The sequence below is a fragment of the Salmo trutta genome, chromosome 6 (genome assembly GCF_901001165.1).
Source record: "Salmo trutta chromosome 6, fSalTru1.1, whole genome shotgun sequence".
NCBI lineage: Eukaryota > Metazoa > Chordata > Actinopteri > Salmoniformes > Salmonidae > Salmo > Salmo trutta.
In genome coordinates this window covers 35,486,978-35,509,181 of record NC_042962.1, presented here as the reverse complement: position 1 = coordinate 35,509,181, position 22,204 = coordinate 35,486,978, and the positions used below count along the sequence as shown (strand labels likewise).

The window sequence follows — 22,204 nt, the reverse complement described above, 5'->3', positions numbered from 1 at the left end:
CAGACACCGATGAACAAAGAGTCCATTCCATTTGAATATCCAGATACACTATATCCCTAAGAGAAAGTATCAATGAATATCACTGTTATAGTGTTTATGGTGCAACCCCATAAGCCATATTGGATGTTCAGTGTGTACTGAAGTCAGTCCCACAGGTACAGCTAATGTAATGCAGGGCCAGCTCAGCATGTTGTCTTACTGTGACCAGGTTACATAAAAGGAACACTGGGTAATTCAACTGGAGTGAAGTAGAGTTAAAGGAATAGTTCACCCAAACTACAAAATGACCCATTGTTTTGTTTACCCTGTAAGCAGTCTATGGACAAGGTATGACAGCAATAAATGTGTTGGTTTTATTTCCATGGCACCGTTTCCAAATGCTAACGCATTAACGTAAATGCTAACGTATTGTCACTTAAAGATGATTTGTGCAAGATGCGCAAAAAATGCTAATATCGATCCCATGACTTTAATGGGATTTGTGCCACAAGTAGCTAAATGGGATTTGTGCCATAAATACATTTGGAAAGTGCCAGGGAAACTAAACCAAAGCATGGATTGCTGTCATACCTTGTCTACAGACTGCTTACAGGGTAAGGTGAACTATCCCTGAGTCACTGAGGTTGAGGGATGCAGGGTTGGAGGGTAGAGAGAAGGGGGCTGCTGACTTGCTCCTTGCTCTGTGGCCATGACGACGCACACACGAACGCATGCACACACGAACGCATGCACACACACACATGCTGTAAACACACACACACGTCAGACGCATGCGCGCACACAACTAGTAGTAAATCACATGGATGAGTAGAGTATTAGAGCATGGTTTGATGGATGATGCAGAGAGGGTCGCATCCACTCTCTCCTTCTGCACCTCGTCCTCTCTACACATTGATCCAATCTTCTCTCTGCTAATTGCACATCCATCCACTCCCTCTCTCCATTGCTTCCTTCTCCTCCATCAGCTCTTTTTCCCCCCATTCCATCCATCCATAAAAGGATCAGCCAACGCCCCTCTGTTCTGCACCTTTTCCCATGCTGCTGGACACACACACACGCACGCACACGCACACGCACACACGACTAAAGGGAGGCCTGGAGGGCGGTATGGTACCATATGACCAGATTAACCTACATTTCCACCTCACTGGGTATCAGTCAGACCACATTCACTCATCAACCCCATCATCACATCTGTGACATTTCGCATGACACCCCCTACCCCTCCCCCTCAATCTCCCTCTCTCTCTTTGAATCTCCCACACACACAATCAGCCTTCCCCCTTTTTCCATAGCAACAGTGAATTGCTATGTGTACCTTTTTGTAAATGAGAATACAACACTGTACCGTAGCTATACTCTTATTTTTGAGTGTGTGAATATAAATTGTGTAAAAAAAACATTAGGAGCACCTTCCTAATATTGAGTTGCACCCCCTTTTGCCCTCAGAACAGCTTCAATTCATCAGGGCATGCCCCCCCCTCCCCTCCCCCCCTTGATGTCTTACTCCCTCCCTATGTCTACCCAGGTCAAAAGTAGTGCACTATAGGGATTAGGGTGCCATTTGGGAGACACCCTCCAATAAAGTAAATAAGGCTACACACAGTTCATCTGTACATATACAATGTCTGTCAGCACGAGACTAGCCTCAGAGAGATTGAAGCCAAGATACCAATACTAACCAGTCTGGAACACAACACAACCACAGAATCTAACACAGTCAATTCCTTTCAGCCTTGGCTGTTTAAAGTGAAAGAATTTAAGCATTGGCTGGGCTCCCTGCCTGTGCCATCAAACCCCTACAACTCATCCAGAACGCCGCAGCCCGTCTGGTGTTCAACCTTCCCAAGTTCTCTCACGTCACCCCGCTCCTCCGCTCTCTCCACTGGCTTCCAGTTGAAGCTCGCATCCGCTACAAGACCATGGTGCTTGCCTACGGAGCTGTGAGGGGAACGGCACCTCCGTACCTTCAGGCTCTGATCAGGCCCTACACCCAAACAAGGGCACCGCGTTCATCCACCTCTGGCCTGCTCGCCTCCCTACCTCCGAGGAAGCACAGTTCCCGCTCAGCCCAATCAAAACTGGTCGCTGCTCTGGCACCCCAATGGTGGAACAAGCTCCCTCACGATGCCAGGACAGCGGAGTCAACCACCACCTTCCGGAGACACCTGAAGCCCCACCTCTTTAAGGAATACCTGGGATAGGATAAAGTAATCCTTCTAACCCCCCCCCCTTTAAAAGATTTAGATGCACTATTGTAAAGTGGTTGTTCTACTGGATATTATAGGTGAATGCACCAATTTGTAAGTCGCTCTGGATAAGAGCGTCTGCTAAATGACTTAAATGTAATGTAAATGTAAATAACTATCAATCTTAACATAATCACTAGTTAACTACACATGGTTGATGATATTACTAGTTTATCTAATGTGTCCTGCGTTGCATATAATTGATACGGTGCCTGTTAATTTCTCATTGAATCACAGCCTACTTTGACAAACGGGTATTGATTTAACAAGTGCATTTGCGAAAAAAGCACTGTCGTTGCACCAATGTACCTAACCCTAAACATCAATGCCTTTCTTAAAATCAATAAACAAGTATATATTTTTAAACCTGCATATTTAGTTAATATTGCCTGCTAACATGAAATTGTGTCACATCTCTAGCGTTCATTGCACGCAGAGTCAGGGTATATGCAACAGTTTGGGCCGCCTGGCTCGTTGCGAACTAATTTGCCAGAATTTTACGTAATTATGACACAACATTGAAGGTTGGGCAATGTAACAGGAATATTTAGACTTAAGGATGCCACCCGTTAGATAAAATACGGAACGGTTCCGTATTTCACTGACAGGAAAAACGTTTTGTTTTCGAGATGATAGTTTCCGGATTCGACCATATTAATGACCTAAGGCTTGTATTTCTGTGTGTTATTATGTTATAATTAAGTCTATGATTTGATAGAGCAGTCTGACTGAGCGATGGCAGGCAGCAGCAGACTCGTAAGCATTCATTCAAAACAGCACTTTACTGCGTTTTGCCAGCAGCCCTTCACAATGCATTGCGCTGTTTATGACTTCAAGCCTTTCAACTCCCAAGATGAGGCTGGTGTAACCGATGTGAAATGGCTAGCTAGTTAGCCGGGTGCGCGCTAATAGCGTTTCAAACGTCACTCGCTCTGAGACTTGGAGTGGTTGTTCCCCTTGCTCTGCATGGGTAACGCTGCTTCGAGGGTGGCTGTTGTCGATGTGTTCCTGGTTCGAGCCCAAGTAGGAGCGAGGAGAGGGACGGAAGCTATACTGTTACACTGGCAAGACTAAAGTGCCTATAAGAACATCCAATAGTCAAAGGTATATGAAATACAAATCGTATAGAGAGAAATAGTCCTATAATTCCTATAATAACTACAACCTTAAACTTCTTACCTGGGAATATTGAAGACTCATGTTAAAAGGAACCACCAGCTTTCATATGTTCTCATGTTCTGGGCAAGGAAATTAAACGTTAGCTTTTTTACATGGCACATATTACACTTTTACTTTATTCTCCAACACTTTGTTTTTGTATTATTTAAACGAAATTGAACATGTTTCATTATTTATTTGAGGCAAAATTGATTTTATTGATGTATTATATTAACTTAAAATAAGTGTTCATTCAGTATTGTTGTAATTGTCATTATTACAAATAAATACAAATGTTTTTTTTTTTAAATTGGCTGATTAATCGGTATCGGCTTTTTTTGGTCCTCCAATAATCTGTATCGGCGTTGAAAAATCATAATCTGTCGACCTTTACTGAGTAACATACATGCTGTTGCTGAGGATGACACTTGACTCACGTAGTCCTCTGCTCTAGACTTTGAAGCTCAAAGAGCCATTGAGAGCGACCTGTTAGTTCAAAGTAAGGTTTAGGCTCCAAAATCATCAGTGCTCCATTTCACAGTTGAAGTTGGCCCCTCGAAACTGACCTTATCAGCAATCACATCCAAAACCTGCCTGATGGACCAACATGTCTCTCCAGTACATCTCCTTGTGTCTGTCCTACAAATCACACTCAATTAGATGACCCTACATTTTACCAGCGGTGCTATGAACACCCCCAACACATACAAAGGAGAAACATCCACCCTCCCAAAAAACAGATCTGTACCAGAGCTTGCTGAACAGAACAGAAACCGATTCCCTAGATCCAAGGGTAATGGTGGGTTTTTTGATCATAAGCACCTACAGCAACTGTTGCTGCCCTTGTCAAATCTGGCAAAAAGTATTGAAGGCAATGGGGTGGAATAAAGCCACATTCTCCAAGGGGGCTGATGAATGAAGGCAGCTCTGCAGGAGACAGTGGAGGAGAGATGTTCCATCACTCAACATCTACTCTGACACACACAGGAGGGAGAGCGAGAGAAAGATGGGAAGGACACTCAAACGCTAATGTCTTCCTGCTGGCCAGGGAAATGTATTTTTAAAAAATGATGATGGATAGAGAAAGGGTTGTAATAATCACTTCCCATTTAAGAACAGCAGCATCATACTGTCTCTTACCTGCATGTGTTCAGTAGAGCTGCTGCTCAGGTCATCTCCAGACTCCGAGTCATTCTGGAGCTTCTCTGACCCCTCCCCCGGGGAGTCCCCAGGAGAGGAGAGAGTCTGGTCCGAGTCATGGCTCTGGCTGTGGTTTATATGGTTGTTGGGGGCCCTGGGGGGCGGAGAGTCTGCCCGCATATACGGTAACTTGGAGTTGTTGCTGTGGTGATGGTTATTGTTGTTGTGTAGGAGCACCAGATCGGCTACGCCAGGGGGCTTGCTGTGCCGTGGGCTTTCCGGGTTCTGGTTGACATCCTTGGGCAGAGCAGTCGGGGTGACGTGCCCCCAAGAGGGCGAGGGCGTGGAGGTGGGTGACGGACTCCCAAAACTAGACATCTCCTGAGGTGACCTGTTGTTGAGGTTCTCATTGGACGCTCTACAGATATCCAGAACTGTAGGCTTAACCCGGATCGTCCCATCCATCCCGCCCGACACGAGGGCCTTCGGTGGGGGCATGAGCGCCCGGCGCACCTCCCTGACGTACTGCGCTGGGACATAGAAGGCTTTCATCCCCTCTTCCTTCCGTACCTGCCACCAGTCCTCGTTGGTCTTCCTGACCAGCATGTAGCACTCTCCCTGCCTGATGGAGATCATCTTATCTTTGGCCTTGTACTCATAGTCGTACTCCACCTCCACGTACACCTGGCCCGGTGCGAGGATAGGCAGATCAAACCCACCGCCGCCAAGCCCCTCACTGTCAGCCATGATGGTGTTGACCACCCCTGACCCTTTAACCTCTGACCTTTAGGTGGTGTTCACAATCAGAAAGTTGGGGGGGAATCGACATCTCTCACTGGGCTCCCCTAGACTTCAGGAAGAGAGTGAATAGGGAAAGGTTTCAGTTAGGTTTCAGTTATGTTTTTAAGCATTTGACTGCATTATTTGTTGGTTATATTTGCCTACCACCAAAGGTTATTTTTGTTTAAGGTTGAGTGTGATGGTACTTTCTTTCATCACAGACCAAAGCATTAATTTCTACCTTCATCCCATTCAGACAAACCTGAAACTTGCAAAAAGACAGTACTTTACAGCCCTCTGTCTGAATGGCAATTACACACAAACAGACACTACTACTCACCACACCAACACTTGCCTTTAAATCCTACTTTATGACAAGTTTCTTTCAGCAGACAATACTAGTCGTGGCAGGTAGCCAGGTGGGTAGGAGTGTTTGACCAGTAACCGAAAGGTTGATGGATCGAATCCCTGAGCTGACAAGGTAAAAAGCTGTCGTTCTGCCCCTGAGCAAGGCAGTTAACCCACTGTTCCCCGGGCGCCAAAATATTGATTAAGGCAGCCCTCTGCACCTCTCTGATTCAGAGGGGTTTGGGTTAAACATGGAAGGCAAGTTTCAGTTGAATGCATTCAGTTGTACAACTGACTAGGTATCCCCCTTTCCCTAGCATGATGTCACAAGCTATTTCCAGACATGTCAGTAAATGAGGATCTTCCAGGAACAATTCATTTTCAAAAACAACTTTAAAGTCCACAGGATCAGAAACAGAATATGACTGGATAGGAAATCCACAGTGTTAACACGATTATCCAACCTCACAGGAACACAGGTGAGGACCCCGCCACCCCCACACAGCCTGTCAGACTGCCTCCACTGCAATCTGACATCCTGAAACACAGGCAGGAGAAAGAAGGTGCTTTTCCGAGGCATGCCTGTATGCCTGTATCTATAAGAAGGATGTCCCTTTCATCTACAGATTCATGAACACACATATTTAGCCACTGCTGAAGAGTGAACAACAGCCTCCCATCAATAATAGATATCTAGTAGCTAAAGTGGTCTGGGAGTGAGTGTGAGTGACAGAGACTAGACTATACCACAGAGTGGTGAGTGATGACTATGATTTATGAGAGCATATTGACTGGCTGCATCACCGCCTTGGTATGGCAACTGCTTGGCATCCAACCGTAAGGCACTACAGAGGGTAGCGCGGACGGCCCAGTACATCACTGGGGCCGAGCTCCCTGCCATCCAGGACCTATATACCAGGCGGTGTGAGATGAAGGCCTTAAAAATTGTCAAAGACTTCAGCCAACCAAGTCACAGACTGTTCTCTCTCCTACCACGTGGCAAGCGATGCCGATGTAGCAAGTCTGGTATCAACAGGACCCTGAACAGCTTCTACCCCCAAGCCATAAGACTGCTAAATAGTTAGTTAAATAGTTAACCTAACAGCTACCCGGACTATATGCATTGACACATTTTTTTTACTCATCACATACGCTGCTGATACTGTTTCATATCTGTCACTTTATTCCTAGTTACAGTATTTGTACATATCTACCTCAATGACCTCATACCCCTGCACATCGACTCCGTACTCGTACCCCTTGTATATAGCCAAGTTATCCATTATTACATGTTTTACTTTTCTATTATTTATCAATTTTCTTTCTCTCTGCACTGTTGGGAAGGGCCCATAAGTAAGCGTTTACTGTTAGTCCACACCTGTTGTTCACTAAGCATGTGATGAATAACATTTGATTTGGTTATTTATTTTGATTGCCCTCTCTCATACAGCCTATAATAGGGAATTCTTCATGCTTACCTTGATGTTCAGTTCACCTATATGCTATGCACCAACAAGATCTAAAGTATCTGCTTATTGTGATGCACTCTTCATCCACAGCTAAACACACACTAAAATGATTGCTGAGAATTGCTATGTTGAACAATATTTCTTATTATTATAAAGAATAACTAATTACAGATACTGGGTGACCTGTCATATGGTCTGGGGATGAGGGATGGATTACTATTATATCATTTGTGCTTTGTTGGCCACACAAGCATTAAAATACCGTGAGATTCTACTTGCCTTTCTCCCAGTGTGGTTCTATTCGAAACAGATGTTGCCACGACTGTTTACGAGTTAGCTAACCTAACTATTTTCCTAACCTTAACGTAATTATTCTAACCTGTTAAGTTAATTATCCAACGCCTAGGGGGAGGGGGTCCCTCAGCCAAAGGAGTTCCAAGACTCTTGAAATACAACAATGGAGTTTAATCCATATTCAGTTTCAACAAAAGACCCCGACGAGACAGAAACGCTCATTCCCGAACCACGAAGATGTAATATCACAGTATTATAGGCTCCCTGTTAGGAATAATTGTCATAACAATTATATATGCTAAGAAAGCATTGTGTGGCACAGAAACGCAGCCAATAGGCTTATCACGTGAAAACCAAAGGATAGACAACCAAAACAATATCAGCACCCTCCTATGCCATGAGTTCGTTGTAGTCTAAATATCAAATAGAATTCCGTACGTTTATAGAAACAGTTAAGTTACTATACCATAACAGCAGCATAGGTTTAAATGCACTCCTCTGTTAAGAAATTCGAGGTCGAAGAAACAAAAGTAGCCAATTGTTTGGCAACAATGTATTGCAACAAAGTAACTTTGGAAGTAGCCAATAGCTAGTATCTGCGGTTTTGCGATTAAAAATAACGGATAGTCAGACAAATGATATGTAGCATACACACCTTGTGAATGGTTATGTAGCCTACACACCTTGTGAATGGTTTCTTCTTTATATCGAAAGAAAAAGCTAGTCAACGGCGGTTGTTTTCAGCGGAACTTTTCCTCCAGATATTTCAGTGTTCTAAACTGCTAAAATATAGTAGGCTGGCATTCGATATTCAACCATACCATCCTCTGCCTCGTTTCCACCCAGTTGTGGTGCTATCGCTTGTGAGCGCTGGTCTATTCTTCTCCCATCCGCCTGTCTGCCAAGTATGATGGATGATACCCCTAGTTTGCCCTCTCGTGGTCCATAGTCTCACCGTTCTCAGTTGCAGTGCTGCACCAGTTGCAATAGGCAACCACTTGATTTATTTTTAAGAAATTCAATCATTGCTCTTAATTGTGCATAGGTTATTTGTTCCAAATTGCAGTTTCATTTGTAACCAATGTGGTTTCTTGGTTTAGCCTATAGGCTACTATATCCCGTTTAAAGTGCTGGGCTTGAAATCTATAGGTATCTTTAAGTTGTAATGGCAAATAAAATTGTCTGGTGACTGAGCTCCATAAAGAGCTCCTATTAATGAATAATTGACCATCTCGGTTTCTTCGTCACCCACCATCTGTTATCATCCAAATCTGTGACAGACATTTCAAGAATGCCCCCACAATAATCTAATGATTGAAATATAGATTATGGGGGATTTAGGATTTGCAATATTAAAATGCCTGGTACAGCTGACTGAGTAAAAAAAATTACTCTGAACACACCAAAATGTACAATAATTTGCCTTTCACTCGTCAGATACCGTTATTCTAGTATTTAGGGCTCCCGAGTGGCGCACCGGTCTAAAGCACTGCATCTCAGTGCTAGAGGCGTCGCTACAAACCCTGGTTTGTAGCTATATCACAACCGGCCGTGATCGGGAGTCCCAAATGGCGGCACACAATTGGCCCAGCGTCGTCCGGGTTAAGGGAGGATTTGACCGGGTTAGGCCATCATTGTAAACTACGAAGAAAATTCGACAGCGTGCGTGACAGTACCAAAGCGTGCTCTGCTGGTGTGAATGGGCCAGTGCATCCAACAGCCCATTGAATGGAAGTAACCTACTGGTGGGAATGGGCAATCTTTTTTTCCCCCACAACATGTACTGTTTTGTCAAAGGTGTAGGGACTCGGTATGAGATATGGATTCAAGCATCTCTTCTGTGAGTTAAAACTCCAACCACAAAGGGGAACGCTCACGTTTAACAGTAAGCAGGTTTATCAACTTGACACTGTTCTCTAACAGAACCCAAACCCGGTGCGCGCCATCGTGCATAAATGTAGTTTGTCCCCCACACCAAACGCGATCACGACACGCAGGTTAAAATATCAAAACAAACTCTGTACCAATTACATTAATTTGGGGACAGGTCGAAAAGCATTAAACATTTATGGCAATTTAGCTAGCACTTGCTAGCTAATTTGTCCTTTTTAACTAGCTTGCTGTTGCTAGCTAATCAGTCCTGGGATATAAACATTGATTTGTTATTTTACCTGAAATGCACAAGGCCCTATAATTAATCCACACATAAAACGGTCAACCGAATCGTTTCTAGTCATCTCTCCTCTTTCCAGGCTTTTTATTCTCTTGGCAACTTTCATAGTTTAGGTACATTACCGCCACTGACCTCGTTCTTCTTTCAGTCACCCATGTGGGAATAACCAATAAGGAGAAGGCACGTGGGTACCCGCTTCTATAAACCAATGAGGAGATGGGAGAGGCAGGACTTGCAGCGCGATCTGCGTCACAAATAGAACTGACTTCTATTTGAGCGCTTCTACTGATGCGCGCGAACAGCGTGGGTGCAATAATTGAATTAACATCGATTTCTACATTTATTTTGCAACGCTCTCGTGTAGTCAGCCTGCGGAATTTCCTGTTCACTTCAGTTCTCAATTCATGCACCTTGGAGAGCAAGGTTGGAGAGCGTTTCCTTCCCTGATGAAACAAACATTGACCATAATAAATGAGTAAGCAGTGCACTCAACTCTGAGACTATTGGTTTCATCTCCAGGGTAAAAACTTGGGAACCATGGTACACTGCAATGCATCAATTTCTCTAGGGTTATATATAAAATACACACCATTTTCATCTTAAAGACAATGCCAACCATTCCAACAAGACCCCATGAGTTCAGACAATCATTTGATTTACAACCAAAAGACAGAACTCCAGCGATGCTTCACTTGTTTTATTTTCGTTGCAGAAAAGGAACAGAAATGGCATTTAATAGCTCCTTAAGGGAAGGTTACAGTTATAATCCAAGATACATTTAAAAAGTGCTTTAGGTTAAATTTCATCTTCAAAGATCACATCCTGATAATGATAAATGACAAACCAAAAGTCAGGAGACTTTTGTTCATTTTAGTATGTTTTACTTTGTTTTAGATGCAGATCCATCTCCCTCACTTAATCCTTGTGTAGTTCAATCTTCTTCACAATAACTGATCAGTAGCAATGACTCATCAATAACATGATCCACATTGCACTCACTTTAGTCAGGTCTTCACAGCACTGGACTATTACAGACAGCCATTGCTATACAGATGCTTCAGAGTTTGTTTTACATATTATGGGAAATACATTTTGGATCATTATATTTCTGATGGAGGATACAAAATAGAAAATCAATAACAATGGTAAACAAAACAAAAAACATAATTTAGGAAGTAAAATACAAATAGTCTAAACCTCATACCCTGCCTACAGCCAGCACAGCAGTAAATAACTCATAGATGGCATCTATGTACTGTAGTACAGGAAGGATGGTGTTATGAAGACTGACTACTTGGATAAGACACAGGCTCTGTTCCTATATCTGCATACCACTTAGAATGTAATCTCATTCACTAGACACTTCCACCCAGTGCACAATTAGGAGGAGACAAGGTTACTTAGAAAGAAGCAATGCAGTGTATTGGACATTGGAGTGTAGCCGCATATTCAAAATCACCACCCCAAGCAAGCCCGGCCTCGTTAGCCTGTGCAGTGTTATGTCAGAATATGAAAAAGTTGGGTTATTGAATAGTCGGTGATTCATGTTGACAGATTTGGGCACACAGACAAAGAAAAAAGTTGAAAAATAGAGGAAAAACAGAAAAACCCTCCAATGTATGCCCAAACGATCAACTATGCATAGGCAGTAGGCACAGAAACAACATTTGCACACATCAAAATAAACAATGAAACTCATGATTGGTCGAACTCAAGTGTAGGGGTAAATATTTCATGGCCCCTTGTCTCTCAAACTATTCCACAATGACCAATGGAAAATCAAGTCATCCCATTTCTTTAATTTCATTGCAGGACATTTATGTAAACGTCATCTTCCAGATAGAGCATTTATTTAATAGATGCAGCTGAGGGATAGCTGGCGCAGTGCCAAAAATCATCAACTTGTGAAATGCATCAGGAATAAGGAGGAACTCATGATTAGACCTGATCAGTCAACCATTTACAACAATCTTTTTGTGGTCCAAGAAGCAACCCTTCCACTGATATACTTTTCTCTTCATTGATAGAGGTACACATGGGTGTTGCATTTTCGCAGTTTTTCCCCAAATGGCATACAAGTCACTTGCATATGCTAATATTGATATACATACATTGCTAAGGAACCTAGCAGTTCAACCATTATAATTTCATCATACAGTATATCAACACTGACTGGATATCTTGGATTTAGGTATGATATTGAAGCAGCTTAATTTTCTAACATGACAAAATCTAATTTTTTTGCATTTATCTGCCATTCTTCACAGTTCCTTAAAAACTGGATGACTCAAATGTCACCCTATTCCCCATTTAGTGCACTACCTTTGACTAGACTCTGATCAAAAGTAGTTAACTATAAAAGGGAATAGGGTGACACTTTTTTGTCAATCACTGGTGCATGGTCCTGAAGATGTGCTCTACTAGAGCATTTTAGCCCCAAAAGAAACAAATGTCAAAGTGAAGAGAAAACAGTTCAGTGCTCATTCTAACTGTACAATAGAGGCCAGTAGTGTGTTTCTTACACCTTTAAACTTTAAAATAAGCTTTCTTGATCTAGACAGGAGGGATAATTTGATGATATACTGTACATAAAAATCAGGCTAGGATGCTTCTCAGCGGATCCCAACCTTTTAGTGTGTCATTTGTTTTTAGAGAACCTGCGACGACATACATTTAAACTTGGCACAATGCAGACTCAAATCTTTTAGGACAGTAATGGACAAACTGCTGTGCGATAGATAAAATGGAAGAGCTACGCATTATTAATTACATGTTCATTTCGCCAGGTGCAAAGATTGCACCATTTGTATTTTTATTTTGTTTGTTCTCTGTCCGTGTTCTCTTTTGTTTTGTAAGGAAACCAATTTCATTCATACATGAAAACAAAAAGAATGAAAAAGAACTGTACAGCCTGTGTCTATTTCTTACATATATATATATATATATCTTATACATATATAAATAAACATTGATACTGGAAGAATTGTCCCATGTGACAGTTCTGTCAAGTGGAATGCCAGCTCTTTGCATCTTCATCTGACTGTGATTATGTTTATCTTCTTCTTCAGAAGCTGACGGAAAGACAGATACAGAAGACAAAATAAGTGGAGAAAAAGAATTACTAATGTGAGCTCTGCTGCCATCTCTGGCTTGTCTATAAAACAGGGTCATATTCAGCACACCGAAGTAAAAACGTCTTGCAACGGAAAATTGATGTGTTCTTATTGGACAAATTCAGGTAGTGCCTTACAGTTTCAAAATGTTTACTCCTGCCTGAACAGAACTCCCTGAAATGCATTAGATTGTGTACTGAGCCAGAGGCCTTGGAAGAATCTCAATTGAATACTCTTTGTGTCCTCTCTCCTTGCCTCCTTTTCAAAACCTATTGGATGAGAAAGCCAGTGGTCCCTCGCCTTTGACCTTCTCTTCCAATGGGTTTTGAGATGGAGGCAAGAGGAGTATGCAATTGAGAAAAGGCCCTTGACTTACTTCTTATCCACTCATTGCTTGGCCCCTCCTCCTCTGATGCCGGTAGGCTGGCTGTTGAAGAGCCCCGTCCGGTTGACATTGGGGTGGGTGGGAGACGCCACAGGTGGCTGGCCAGGCCGAATGGGTTTGGCTGGGGAGGTCAGAGGCACAGCACTGGTTACATACCATCAAATGAACACTAATGGTGTCATAATTGTGTGTCTGCTAAATTACCAAAATGTACAAATGTTATGTATTTACATGTACCAGTATTACAGACCAATAAAAAGCAACAGACCTAGATTATATCAGGCAAAACAGAGGACAGATTTCTCTGAATAAAAAGCTAGCATTTAACCTTTAAAAGTGTGTGTGTGTATGTAAACTACATGATCAGAAGTATGTGGACACCTGCTCAACGAAAATCTAATTCCAAAATCATGGGCATTAATAAGGAGTTGGTCCCCCCTTTGCTGCTATAACAGCCTCCACTCTTCTGGGAAGGTTTTCCACGAGATGTTTCAACATTGCTGAGGGGACTTGCTTCCATTCAGCCACAAAAGCATTAGTGAGGTTGGGCACTGATGTTGGGCGATTAGGCTTGGCTCGCAGTCGGCGCTCCAGAATCGTCTAGAATGTCTAGAATGTTAAGCGTCACTGAAATTAGCCCCAACCATGACAGCCCCAGACCATTATTCCTCCTCCACCCAACTTCACAGTTGGCATTATGCATTGGGGCAGTTAGCGTTCTCCTGGCATCCACCAAACCCAGATTTGTCCGTCGGCTGCCAGATGAGGAACCGTGATTCAGCACTCCAGAGAACGTGTTTCCACTGCTCCAGAGTCTAATGGCGGTAAGCTTTACACCACTCCAGCTGACGCTTGGCATTGCGCATGGACATGAAAACCCATTTCATGAATCCCCCGACGAACAGTTATTGTGCTGATGTTGTTTCCAGAGGCAGTTTGGATCTCGGTAGTGAGTGTTGCAACCGAGGACAGACGATTTTTAAGCGCTATGCGCTCCAGCACTCTGCGTTCCCGTTCTGTGAGCTTGTGTGGTCTACCAGTTCATGGATGAGCCGTTGTTGCCCCAAGACATTTCCACTTCACAATAACAGCACTTCTCGTTGACCGGGACGGCTCTAGTAAGGCAGAAATTGAAAATGAAGGTGCCACGTATAAAAAGTCACTGAGCTCTTCAGTAAGGCCATTCTAATGCCAATGTTTGTCTATGGAGACTGCATGGCTGTGTGCTCGATTTTATACACCCGTCAGCAACGGGGAATCACTGATCTGGTTGTGTGTGTGTTTTACAGGGTGAAACACTAATGTGGCTGAAACAATGAATCAGTTACGTCATCTCGTAACTATGCACGCATATGCAGGCATAGACACAATCACACGCATGAATTCGCACACACATATATATACAAAAGTATGTGGACACCTTTTGAATTAGTGTATTCCACCGTAAATAGCCAAATACACTAATTTGAATGGGTGGCCACAAACGTATGTATATATAGTTGTGTGTGCGCGCGTGCAAATTCATGTGTGTGATTGTGTGTGTCTCTATGCATGCATATGCGTGTGTTCCTCACCGATCTGAGCAGAGTGGCCCCTCCTGGCCATGTTCTTGGCCCTGACGGCCTCTTTGATGCGGTCCACCTCCTGCTGGTAGCGTTTGCGGTCGCGTGCGGCGTTCTCTTTGGCCTCCTTCAGGGCCGACTCCAGGGCCTTGACCCGCTCAGCCGTAGCACGCAGACGCTTCTCCAGTTTAGGAAGCTCACAGCGCAGGTCTGCATTATCACGCACCAGCTAGAGGAAGAAGAACAAGGGGAGAGAAAGCGAGATGCCGTAACTAATTAATTCTTTCAGTCACATTTTAGTTGTCCCTTGTATCTTTTCGATTTGTGAAGAATATTTGTGTTGACAGAAGAGCACATTTATCTTGGGAGTAATTTGGCATGTCTGTGTCTTCTATTACATTAAAGGGCTGTGGTCTGTACTGGCTTACTGACTTTAGTAAACCACACCATTCCTCAAAGCAGGATACTTCTCTGCCATGGGAGCACTAACAACATATGTACTAAGGTGTATATGTTTGTTTACCTGTTTGTGGACCTTTGTAAGCTGTTCCAGGTTGTTCTCCAGAAAGGAGATCTTCTGTTTCTGAGCAGCACTGCCCCCTGTATCATCTGAGTCCATCTCAGCGCTCTGCAGAAAACATACATTATTACAGAACGTTTATTTTATTACACTTGTCATTCACTCTCCATTTACAAAAAACACACACACACTTCACAATTTTCAGTGAAAGGCACCATTAAAGCCAAGTTTGAGTTTTAAATAACCATTGAGAAACAGTAATTAACATACCAAATTGTGCATTTCACGGACCCATACACTTTCAATGCAGAATTGTGGTAGGAAAACAACAAGCGTAGAAAAAAAACAAAAAAACATTTGTGACGCAACAGAGCTGATAAGAGACAGGGTATGACTTTTAAAGGAGAAATCTGCAGTTCAAACAATAAAAGCATAACCTGCCACTGTTTTGCTAAAAAGCTAAGGGATAGGACTGGAGAAATGACCACTTTCAATTTCATAGACCGAGCTATGGATAACAAGGACTGACCATCCATGATATCAAAATTATACTTCTAACCATGTGGAGGCTATACAGTGGTTGTTCACTGGGGGGTTGCAGCTCTCGCTCTTCAAGTTAAAAGCTTGTAAAAAGCTAACACCGTATGTTGTACCTTCTTGACTCTGGTAGCCAGGTCCTGAACAAACAGTTTTCTGAGGTTGTGGAGAGTCTGGAGCTCTTTAGCCACAGTCTCCTCCAGTCCCTTCAGGTCTTGTCTGGCCTGCTCTCTCCTGTCCTGCATCACCCTGTAAAACACACACACACACACACACACACACACACAACCAGATCAGTGATTCCGCATTGCCACATCACAGCTTTTCATATGGTTGCAGACATTGGTGATTAATTTATTCGAATTTATCCAGGCTAATCAGCTAAGAACAAATGATAGTGTGTGAATATAGATTGTGTATGTACGACGGAAACTGGGTAAGGCAACTGGATGGGTGGTTACGTACGTGAGCTCGTGCAGCTTGCGACTCTTGTCCTGGTCGGTGGATTTGAGTTTCTCGTGCTCTACCCGCAGACGCTCCTGTTCCAGCATGATCTTCTGGTTCAGACTAGAGAGAGAGAGAGAGAGAGAGAGACACAAAGAGATAGTGAGACAGAGCCAGCAACTAACTAACAAATAGTTGTTCCATATGTCATGTGTGTGTCTGATGGGCCTCATGGAATTGTGTGTGTGAGTGTGTGTGTCTGCGCATGCGTGCGCAGAGTGTGTGTGTGTGTTGTGTTCCCATACTCCTGGAGTTCAGTGATGAGTTTCTCCTTGTTGTCCAGCTCGTCTCTCAGGCTGCTGATCTGTCTCTGATGGGCCTCGCGGTGAGACTGGATCTGATGCTCAACCGCCTCCTAGCAACAAACACATACAACTAGTTACCAAGAAATATATTAGAACGGAGTACCAACACAAAATATGGTATTTTAAGCAGAAATTCTATAGATGTCAACTTTAACAAATATATAGAGTGTATTTGGCACATACAGGAATCAAACATACAATAATGGAGGATATTTTACACAAATGATCACCAACACAAAAAGTTTATATAATCGAAATGATCGGTTATCACGATGTAAAATAATAGCCTGTCAGGAGAAATGCACTGTTGGTCATACCTTGACTTCGGTGGCAGTTTGGACCTCATTTTCCTTCTCCATTGCCTGAACTTTCTCTGCAAGGGGAAAAACATGAGATGGGTGTCAGCAACCTTTTCACCAGTAGAGGGTGGAAGACTGTTGAAAAGCAAGGTGTCAACTTGTAGTCAAATGTGTCCATGGTTTTGTAGAAATAACATATCAAAATACACATTTCAATAAGGAATGTGTGATGTGCCTTGTTGGGGAAAGGTCTTAGAAGCAAAAGAGGGATGGGATCTTCCTGTTTGAATAGGATAAATAAAAAATGTTGCAGTCACCCTGAGCGCTGATCTTGACCAGTTCCTCATTCAAAGAGTCTACGTTCTCCTCCAGCTGTCTTTTCTTCTGCTCCACGTTCTGAAGGTACTCTGTCAGGGACTTGATCTTAGCCTCGTGCTGAGGGGGAATTAAAATGGAGCAATACATTGAACCAGGTTTGGGGTAAAGTAAACTGTAATCCGGATCCCAATGTTCCTCATTGCTTTTAATTCACTGAATTAAATAGAAATGACCAAGAGAAGTGACTACATTTTAATTTGAACTACAGCCACCCCATGACACCTTCTCTTAAGCCCTCTGTCCCAGGTGATGATGGTTACCTGGGAGATGCGTAGCTGACAGGAGGCCAGCTCCTTCTCGTTCTCGTCCATCTTCTCGTTGCTCTCGGCCTGAGTGCTCTCCAGCTGCTTGCTGCGTTTCACCATGGTCTTCACCTCCGACTTCATCTTACTGATGTACAGACGTGCCACTGTGAACTCCTCGTCTATCAGACCACTGCCCTCTTGTTGCTGGAGAAGGGGGGGGGGGGGGGGGGGGGGGTGAAGGCACAAATGTAAGACTCAAATGTCATTGTGCAAAAGACATGCATCAGATAGTGTACCTAAAGCATAGATAAGGATGAAGTTACTAATGTTTAGGATGAAGTTAATTGGTATATACAGTACACGAGCCACAAACTTCCACTCTTCAGGATTCCCCAAAAAGCTTCCCTTCCATGATTGGCTGGCATGGCGCGGAATGATGATACGTACCTTGATGTCATTGCTGCCCACAGCGATGCCGATCTCAGCCAGATCTTTGAGCAGAGATGACATCATCTCAGTGACCCTCTTCTTTTGGTGGTTGGTCATCTCCTTCAGCTTCTGCAGCTCAGAGTCGATGGACACCAGGATACTCTGAGGACGAAGACAAAGGACAAGTTTAGTTCGACACTTTTGGTTTTCATCCTCCCTTTCTAATCCTGGACTGACTTACACCTGGAACACTAGCTGAGTGAATAGCCAATCAGTGAAAACCAGCAGGATTTCTTACCTAGAGTGTCAGTAGTTGGCATATGACATTATAGGATTTCACAGTCCTAAAATCTCTTGGTGAGTTTAGATTATGAATGACTTGTTCTCCTCTCACCAATTTCTGGTTGAAGGTAGAGAGGAAAGAAAGACATTTAAAAAAAAGGTAGACCTATTGGAAAATGGAATCCTTCTCACCGATTTCTGGTTGAGCTCCTCGCTGAGAGCCTCAAACTCCTTAGTCTTGTCCTCCACCTCCTGGCTCTTCTGGTCATAGTTAACAGCCAGCTCCTCCAGGGCCTGTAGCACCTCTTTCACCTCCTCCTTAGACGCCTCATTTTCGGACTGCAGACGGTTCAGCTCTACCTGCAGGTTGTCGTGGTCGCGACGTGATGAGGCCAGCAGCTGGAGAAGGAACACAAATTCAAAGACAGAGCTATGGATACAAGAACTGACCATTCAAGAAAATGTATAGTTCTAACAATGTAGTTATTCACCTTCACATTGTTTACAAAGGAATAAAAAAAAGCTTAGTTTGGGTTCTGATGAGGCAAGAGTCAAACTAGGCATGTATAAATAATATTTTTCAAGAATGAATGGCTATATATCATTACATTTAAATTCCAAAAACGGATGTTGCAACTGCAGATTGCTGCTTTAAAATCCCAGGACACCTCTTCACTCATCTCCATCTAATCTATGTGAGCCAGCGATGGACCTCATACTAGCCTCTAAGGACCTGAATCACAACACCACAGTGGATGAGTCCTAAATGGCACCCTATTCCCTAAATAATGCACTACTTTGGACCTATGAGCCACAGGAGGTAGGTGGCACCTTAATCAGGGAGGACGGGCTCATGGTAATGGTTGGAGCGGAATGGGTGGAATGGTATCAAATACGACAAACAAATGGTTTCCGGACAACTGTGTGATCATGCTCGCCGTAGCCGATGTGAGCAAGCCCTTTAAACAGGTCAACATTCAGAAGGCCACGGGGCCAGACGGGTAACCAGTACGTGTGATCCGAGTACGCGGACCAACTGTCACCGACCACACTTGTCATTCTCAACCTCTCCCTGTCAGTCTGTAATACCTACATGTTTCAAGCAGACCACCATAATCTGTGCCCAAGAAAGTGAAGGTAACCTGCTTAAATGACTACCGCCTCGTAGCACTCACGTCAGTAGCCATGAAGTGCTTTGAAATACTGGTCATGACTCCTATCAACACCATTATCCCAGAAACCCTAGACCCACTCCAATTCACATACCGCCCCAACAGATCCACAAATGACGCAATCTCAATCGCACTCCACCCTTTCCACCAGGACAAACACCTTTGTTAGAATGCTGTACATTGACTACAGCTCAGCGTTCAAAACCATAGTGCCCACAAAGCTCATCACTAAGCTAAGGACCCTGGGACAAAACCTCTCCCTCTGCAACTTGACCTCCTGATGGGCCTCCCCTAGGTGGTAAGGGTATGCAACGCCACACTGATCGTCAACACTGGGGCCCCTTCAAGGGTGTGTGTTCAGTCCACTCCTGTACTCCCTGTTCACCCACGACTGCATGGCCAAGCACGACTCCAACACCATCATTAAGTTTGCTGACGACAGTGGTAGGCCGGATCACCGAAAACGATGAGACCTGGCAGCCTGAGTTCTCAATGTGAGCAAGACAAAGGAGCTGATCGTGGACTACAGGAAAAGGAGGGCCGAACAGTAGCAGGTCGAGAGTTTCATGTTCCTTGTGTCCACATCACCAACAAACTATCATGGTCCAAACACATCAAGATAGTTGTTGAAAGGGCACGGCAAACCCTTCCCCCCCCCCCTTCAGGAGACTGAAAATATTTGGCATGGGTCCTCAGATCCTCAAAAGCTTCTATAGCTGCACCACCGAGGGCATCCTGAATGGTTGCATCACTGTCTGCTATGGCAACTGCTCGGCATGAGACCATAATGCACTACAAAGGGTAATGTGTACGGCATAGTACACATGTAAGTCGGAAGTTAACAAACTAAGGTCATTAAAAGTAGTATTTCGACCACTCCACAAATGTCTTGTTAACAAACTATAGTTTTGGCAAGTTGGTTAGGACTTCTACTTCATGCATGACACAAGTCATTTTTCCAACAATTGTTTACAGACAGATTATTTCACTGCATCACAATTCCAGTGGGTCAGAAGTGTACATACACTAAGTTGACTGTGCCTTTAAACTGCTTGGAAAATTCCAGAAAAGGATGTCATGGCTTTAAAAGCTTCTGATAGGCTAATTGACATAATTTGAGTCAATTGGAGGTGTACCTGTGGATGTATTTCAAGGTCTACCTTCAATCTCAGTGCCTCTCTGCTTAACATCATGGGAAAATCAAAAGAAATCAGCCAAGACCACAGGAAAAAGAATTGTAGACCTCCACAAGTCTGGTTCATCCTTGGGAGCAATTTCCAAACGCCTGAAGGCACCACATTCATCTGTACAAACCCTAGTACGCAAGTATAAACACCATGGGACCACGCAGCCGTCATACCGCTCAGGAAGGAGACGCGTTCTGTCTCCTAGTCTAGGAGATGAACGTACTTGTGCGAAAAGTGCAAATCAATCCCAGAACAACAGCAAAGGTCCTTGTGAAGATGCTAGAGGAAACAGGTACAAAAGTATCTACATCCACAGTAAAACGACTCCTATATCGACATAACCTGAAAGGTCGCTCAGCAAGGAAGAAGCCACTGCTCCAAAGTCACCATAAAAAAGCCAGACTACGGTTTGCAACTGCACATGGGGACAAAGATCGTACTTTTTGGAGAAATGAAACAAAAAATAGAACTGTTTGGCCATAACGACCATCGTTATGTTTGGAGGAAAAAGGGGGAGGCTTGCAAGCATCATGTTGTGGGGGTGCCTTGCTGCAGGAGGGACTGGTGCACTTCACAAAATAGATGGCATCATGAGGTAGGAAAATTGTATGGATATATCTCAAAACATCAGTCAGGAAGTTAAAGCTTGGTCGCAAATGGGTCTTCCAAATGGACAATGACCCAAAGCATGACAAAATGGCTTAACGACAACGAAGTCAAGGTATTGGAGTGGCCATCACAAATACCTGACGTCAATCCTATATTAAATTTATGGGCAGAACTGAAAAGGCGTGTGTGAGCAAGGAGGCCTACAAACCGGACTCAGTAACACCAGCTCTGTCAGGAGGAATGGGCCAAAATTCACCCAACTTATTGTGGGAAGCTTGTGGAAGGCTACCTGAAACATTTGATCCAAATTACACAATTTAAAGGCAATGCTACCAAATACTAATTGAGTGTATGTAAACGTATGACCCACTGGGAATGTGATGAAAGAAATAAAAGCTGAAATAAATCATTCTCTCTACTATTATTCTGACATTTCACATTCTTAAAATAAAGTGGTGATCTAACTGACCTAAGACAGGACATTTTTACTAGGATTAAATGTCAGGAATTGTGAAAAACTGAGTTTAAATGTATTTGGCTAAGGTGTATGTAAACTTCCGACTTCAACTGTATATACTAGGGAGTGTCAGAGGAAGGCCCACATTTTTTTTGTCTAAGACTCCAGTCACCCAAGTCATAGACTATTCTCTCTGCTACCGCACGGCAAGCTGTACCGGAGCGCCAAGTCTAGGTCCAAAAGGCTCCTTAACAGCTTCTACCCCCAAGCCATAAGACTGCTGAACAATTAATAATACCTTGACTAACCTTTATCCCCACACATTGAATTGGTACTGGTATATAACCTCATTTTATTGTGTACTTTTTAATTACATTTTTTACTTTAGTTTATTTAATAACTATATTAACTGTACTTATTGAAGTGCATTCTTGGTTAAGGGCTTATAAGTCAGCATTTCACTGCAAGTTCTACACCTGTTGTATTCGGCGCACGTTACAAATAACATTTGATTTGTTTGAATTAATTCGTTCCGGCCATTAATATGAGCCATCCTCCCCTCAGCAGCCTCTTGTGCTATGGGTCCTGGTCAAAAGTATTGCACTATAA

The 22,204-nt window shown here is 43.4% G+C and overlaps 2 protein-coding genes across 5 annotated transcripts in view; both read right to left on the bottom strand.

Moving 5' to 3' along the window:
• LOC115195875 (rho GTPase-activating protein 12) overlaps positions 1-8,313 on the bottom strand; it is a 50,713-nt gene extending 42,400 nt beyond the window's left edge. For 2 of the 4 annotated variants that reach the window (XM_029756199.1, XM_029756201.1), the window contains exons 1-2: positions 8,094-8,313; positions 4,548-5,397 (exon numbers count right to left, since the gene is read on the bottom strand). In XM_029756199.1, coding sequence (XP_029612059.1) covers positions 4,548-5,294 — 747 coding nt within the window. In that variant the 5' untranslated portion in view covers positions 5,295-5,397; positions 8,094-8,313. The remainder of the gene's footprint in view (positions 1-4,547; positions 5,398-8,093) is intronic. The other 2 variants (XM_029756200.1, XM_029756202.1) reach the window with 2 other exon arrangements.
• Positions 8,314-10,293: 1,980 nt separating this feature from the next.
• LOC115195874 (kinesin-1 heavy chain) overlaps positions 10,294-22,204 on the bottom strand; it is a 53,519-nt gene continuing 41,608 nt past the window's right edge. Inside the window, exons 14-25 of the mRNA XM_029756198.1 lie at positions 18,363-18,569; positions 17,907-18,050; positions 17,475-17,663; positions 17,154-17,271; positions 16,855-16,910; positions 16,478-16,587; positions 16,194-16,295; positions 15,845-15,977; positions 15,195-15,299; positions 14,684-14,900; positions 13,101-13,230; positions 10,294-12,682 (exon numbers count right to left, since the gene is read on the bottom strand). Of these exons, the coding sequence (XP_029612058.1) occupies positions 13,112-13,230; positions 14,684-14,900; positions 15,195-15,299; positions 15,845-15,977; positions 16,194-16,295; positions 16,478-16,587; positions 16,855-16,910; positions 17,154-17,271; positions 17,475-17,663; positions 17,907-18,050; positions 18,363-18,569 (1,500 nt within the window). The 3' untranslated portion in view covers positions 10,294-12,682; positions 13,101-13,111. The remainder of the gene's footprint in view (positions 12,683-13,100; positions 13,231-14,683; positions 14,901-15,194; positions 15,300-15,844; positions 15,978-16,193; positions 16,296-16,477; positions 16,588-16,854; positions 16,911-17,153; positions 17,272-17,474; positions 17,664-17,906; positions 18,051-18,362; positions 18,570-22,204) is intronic.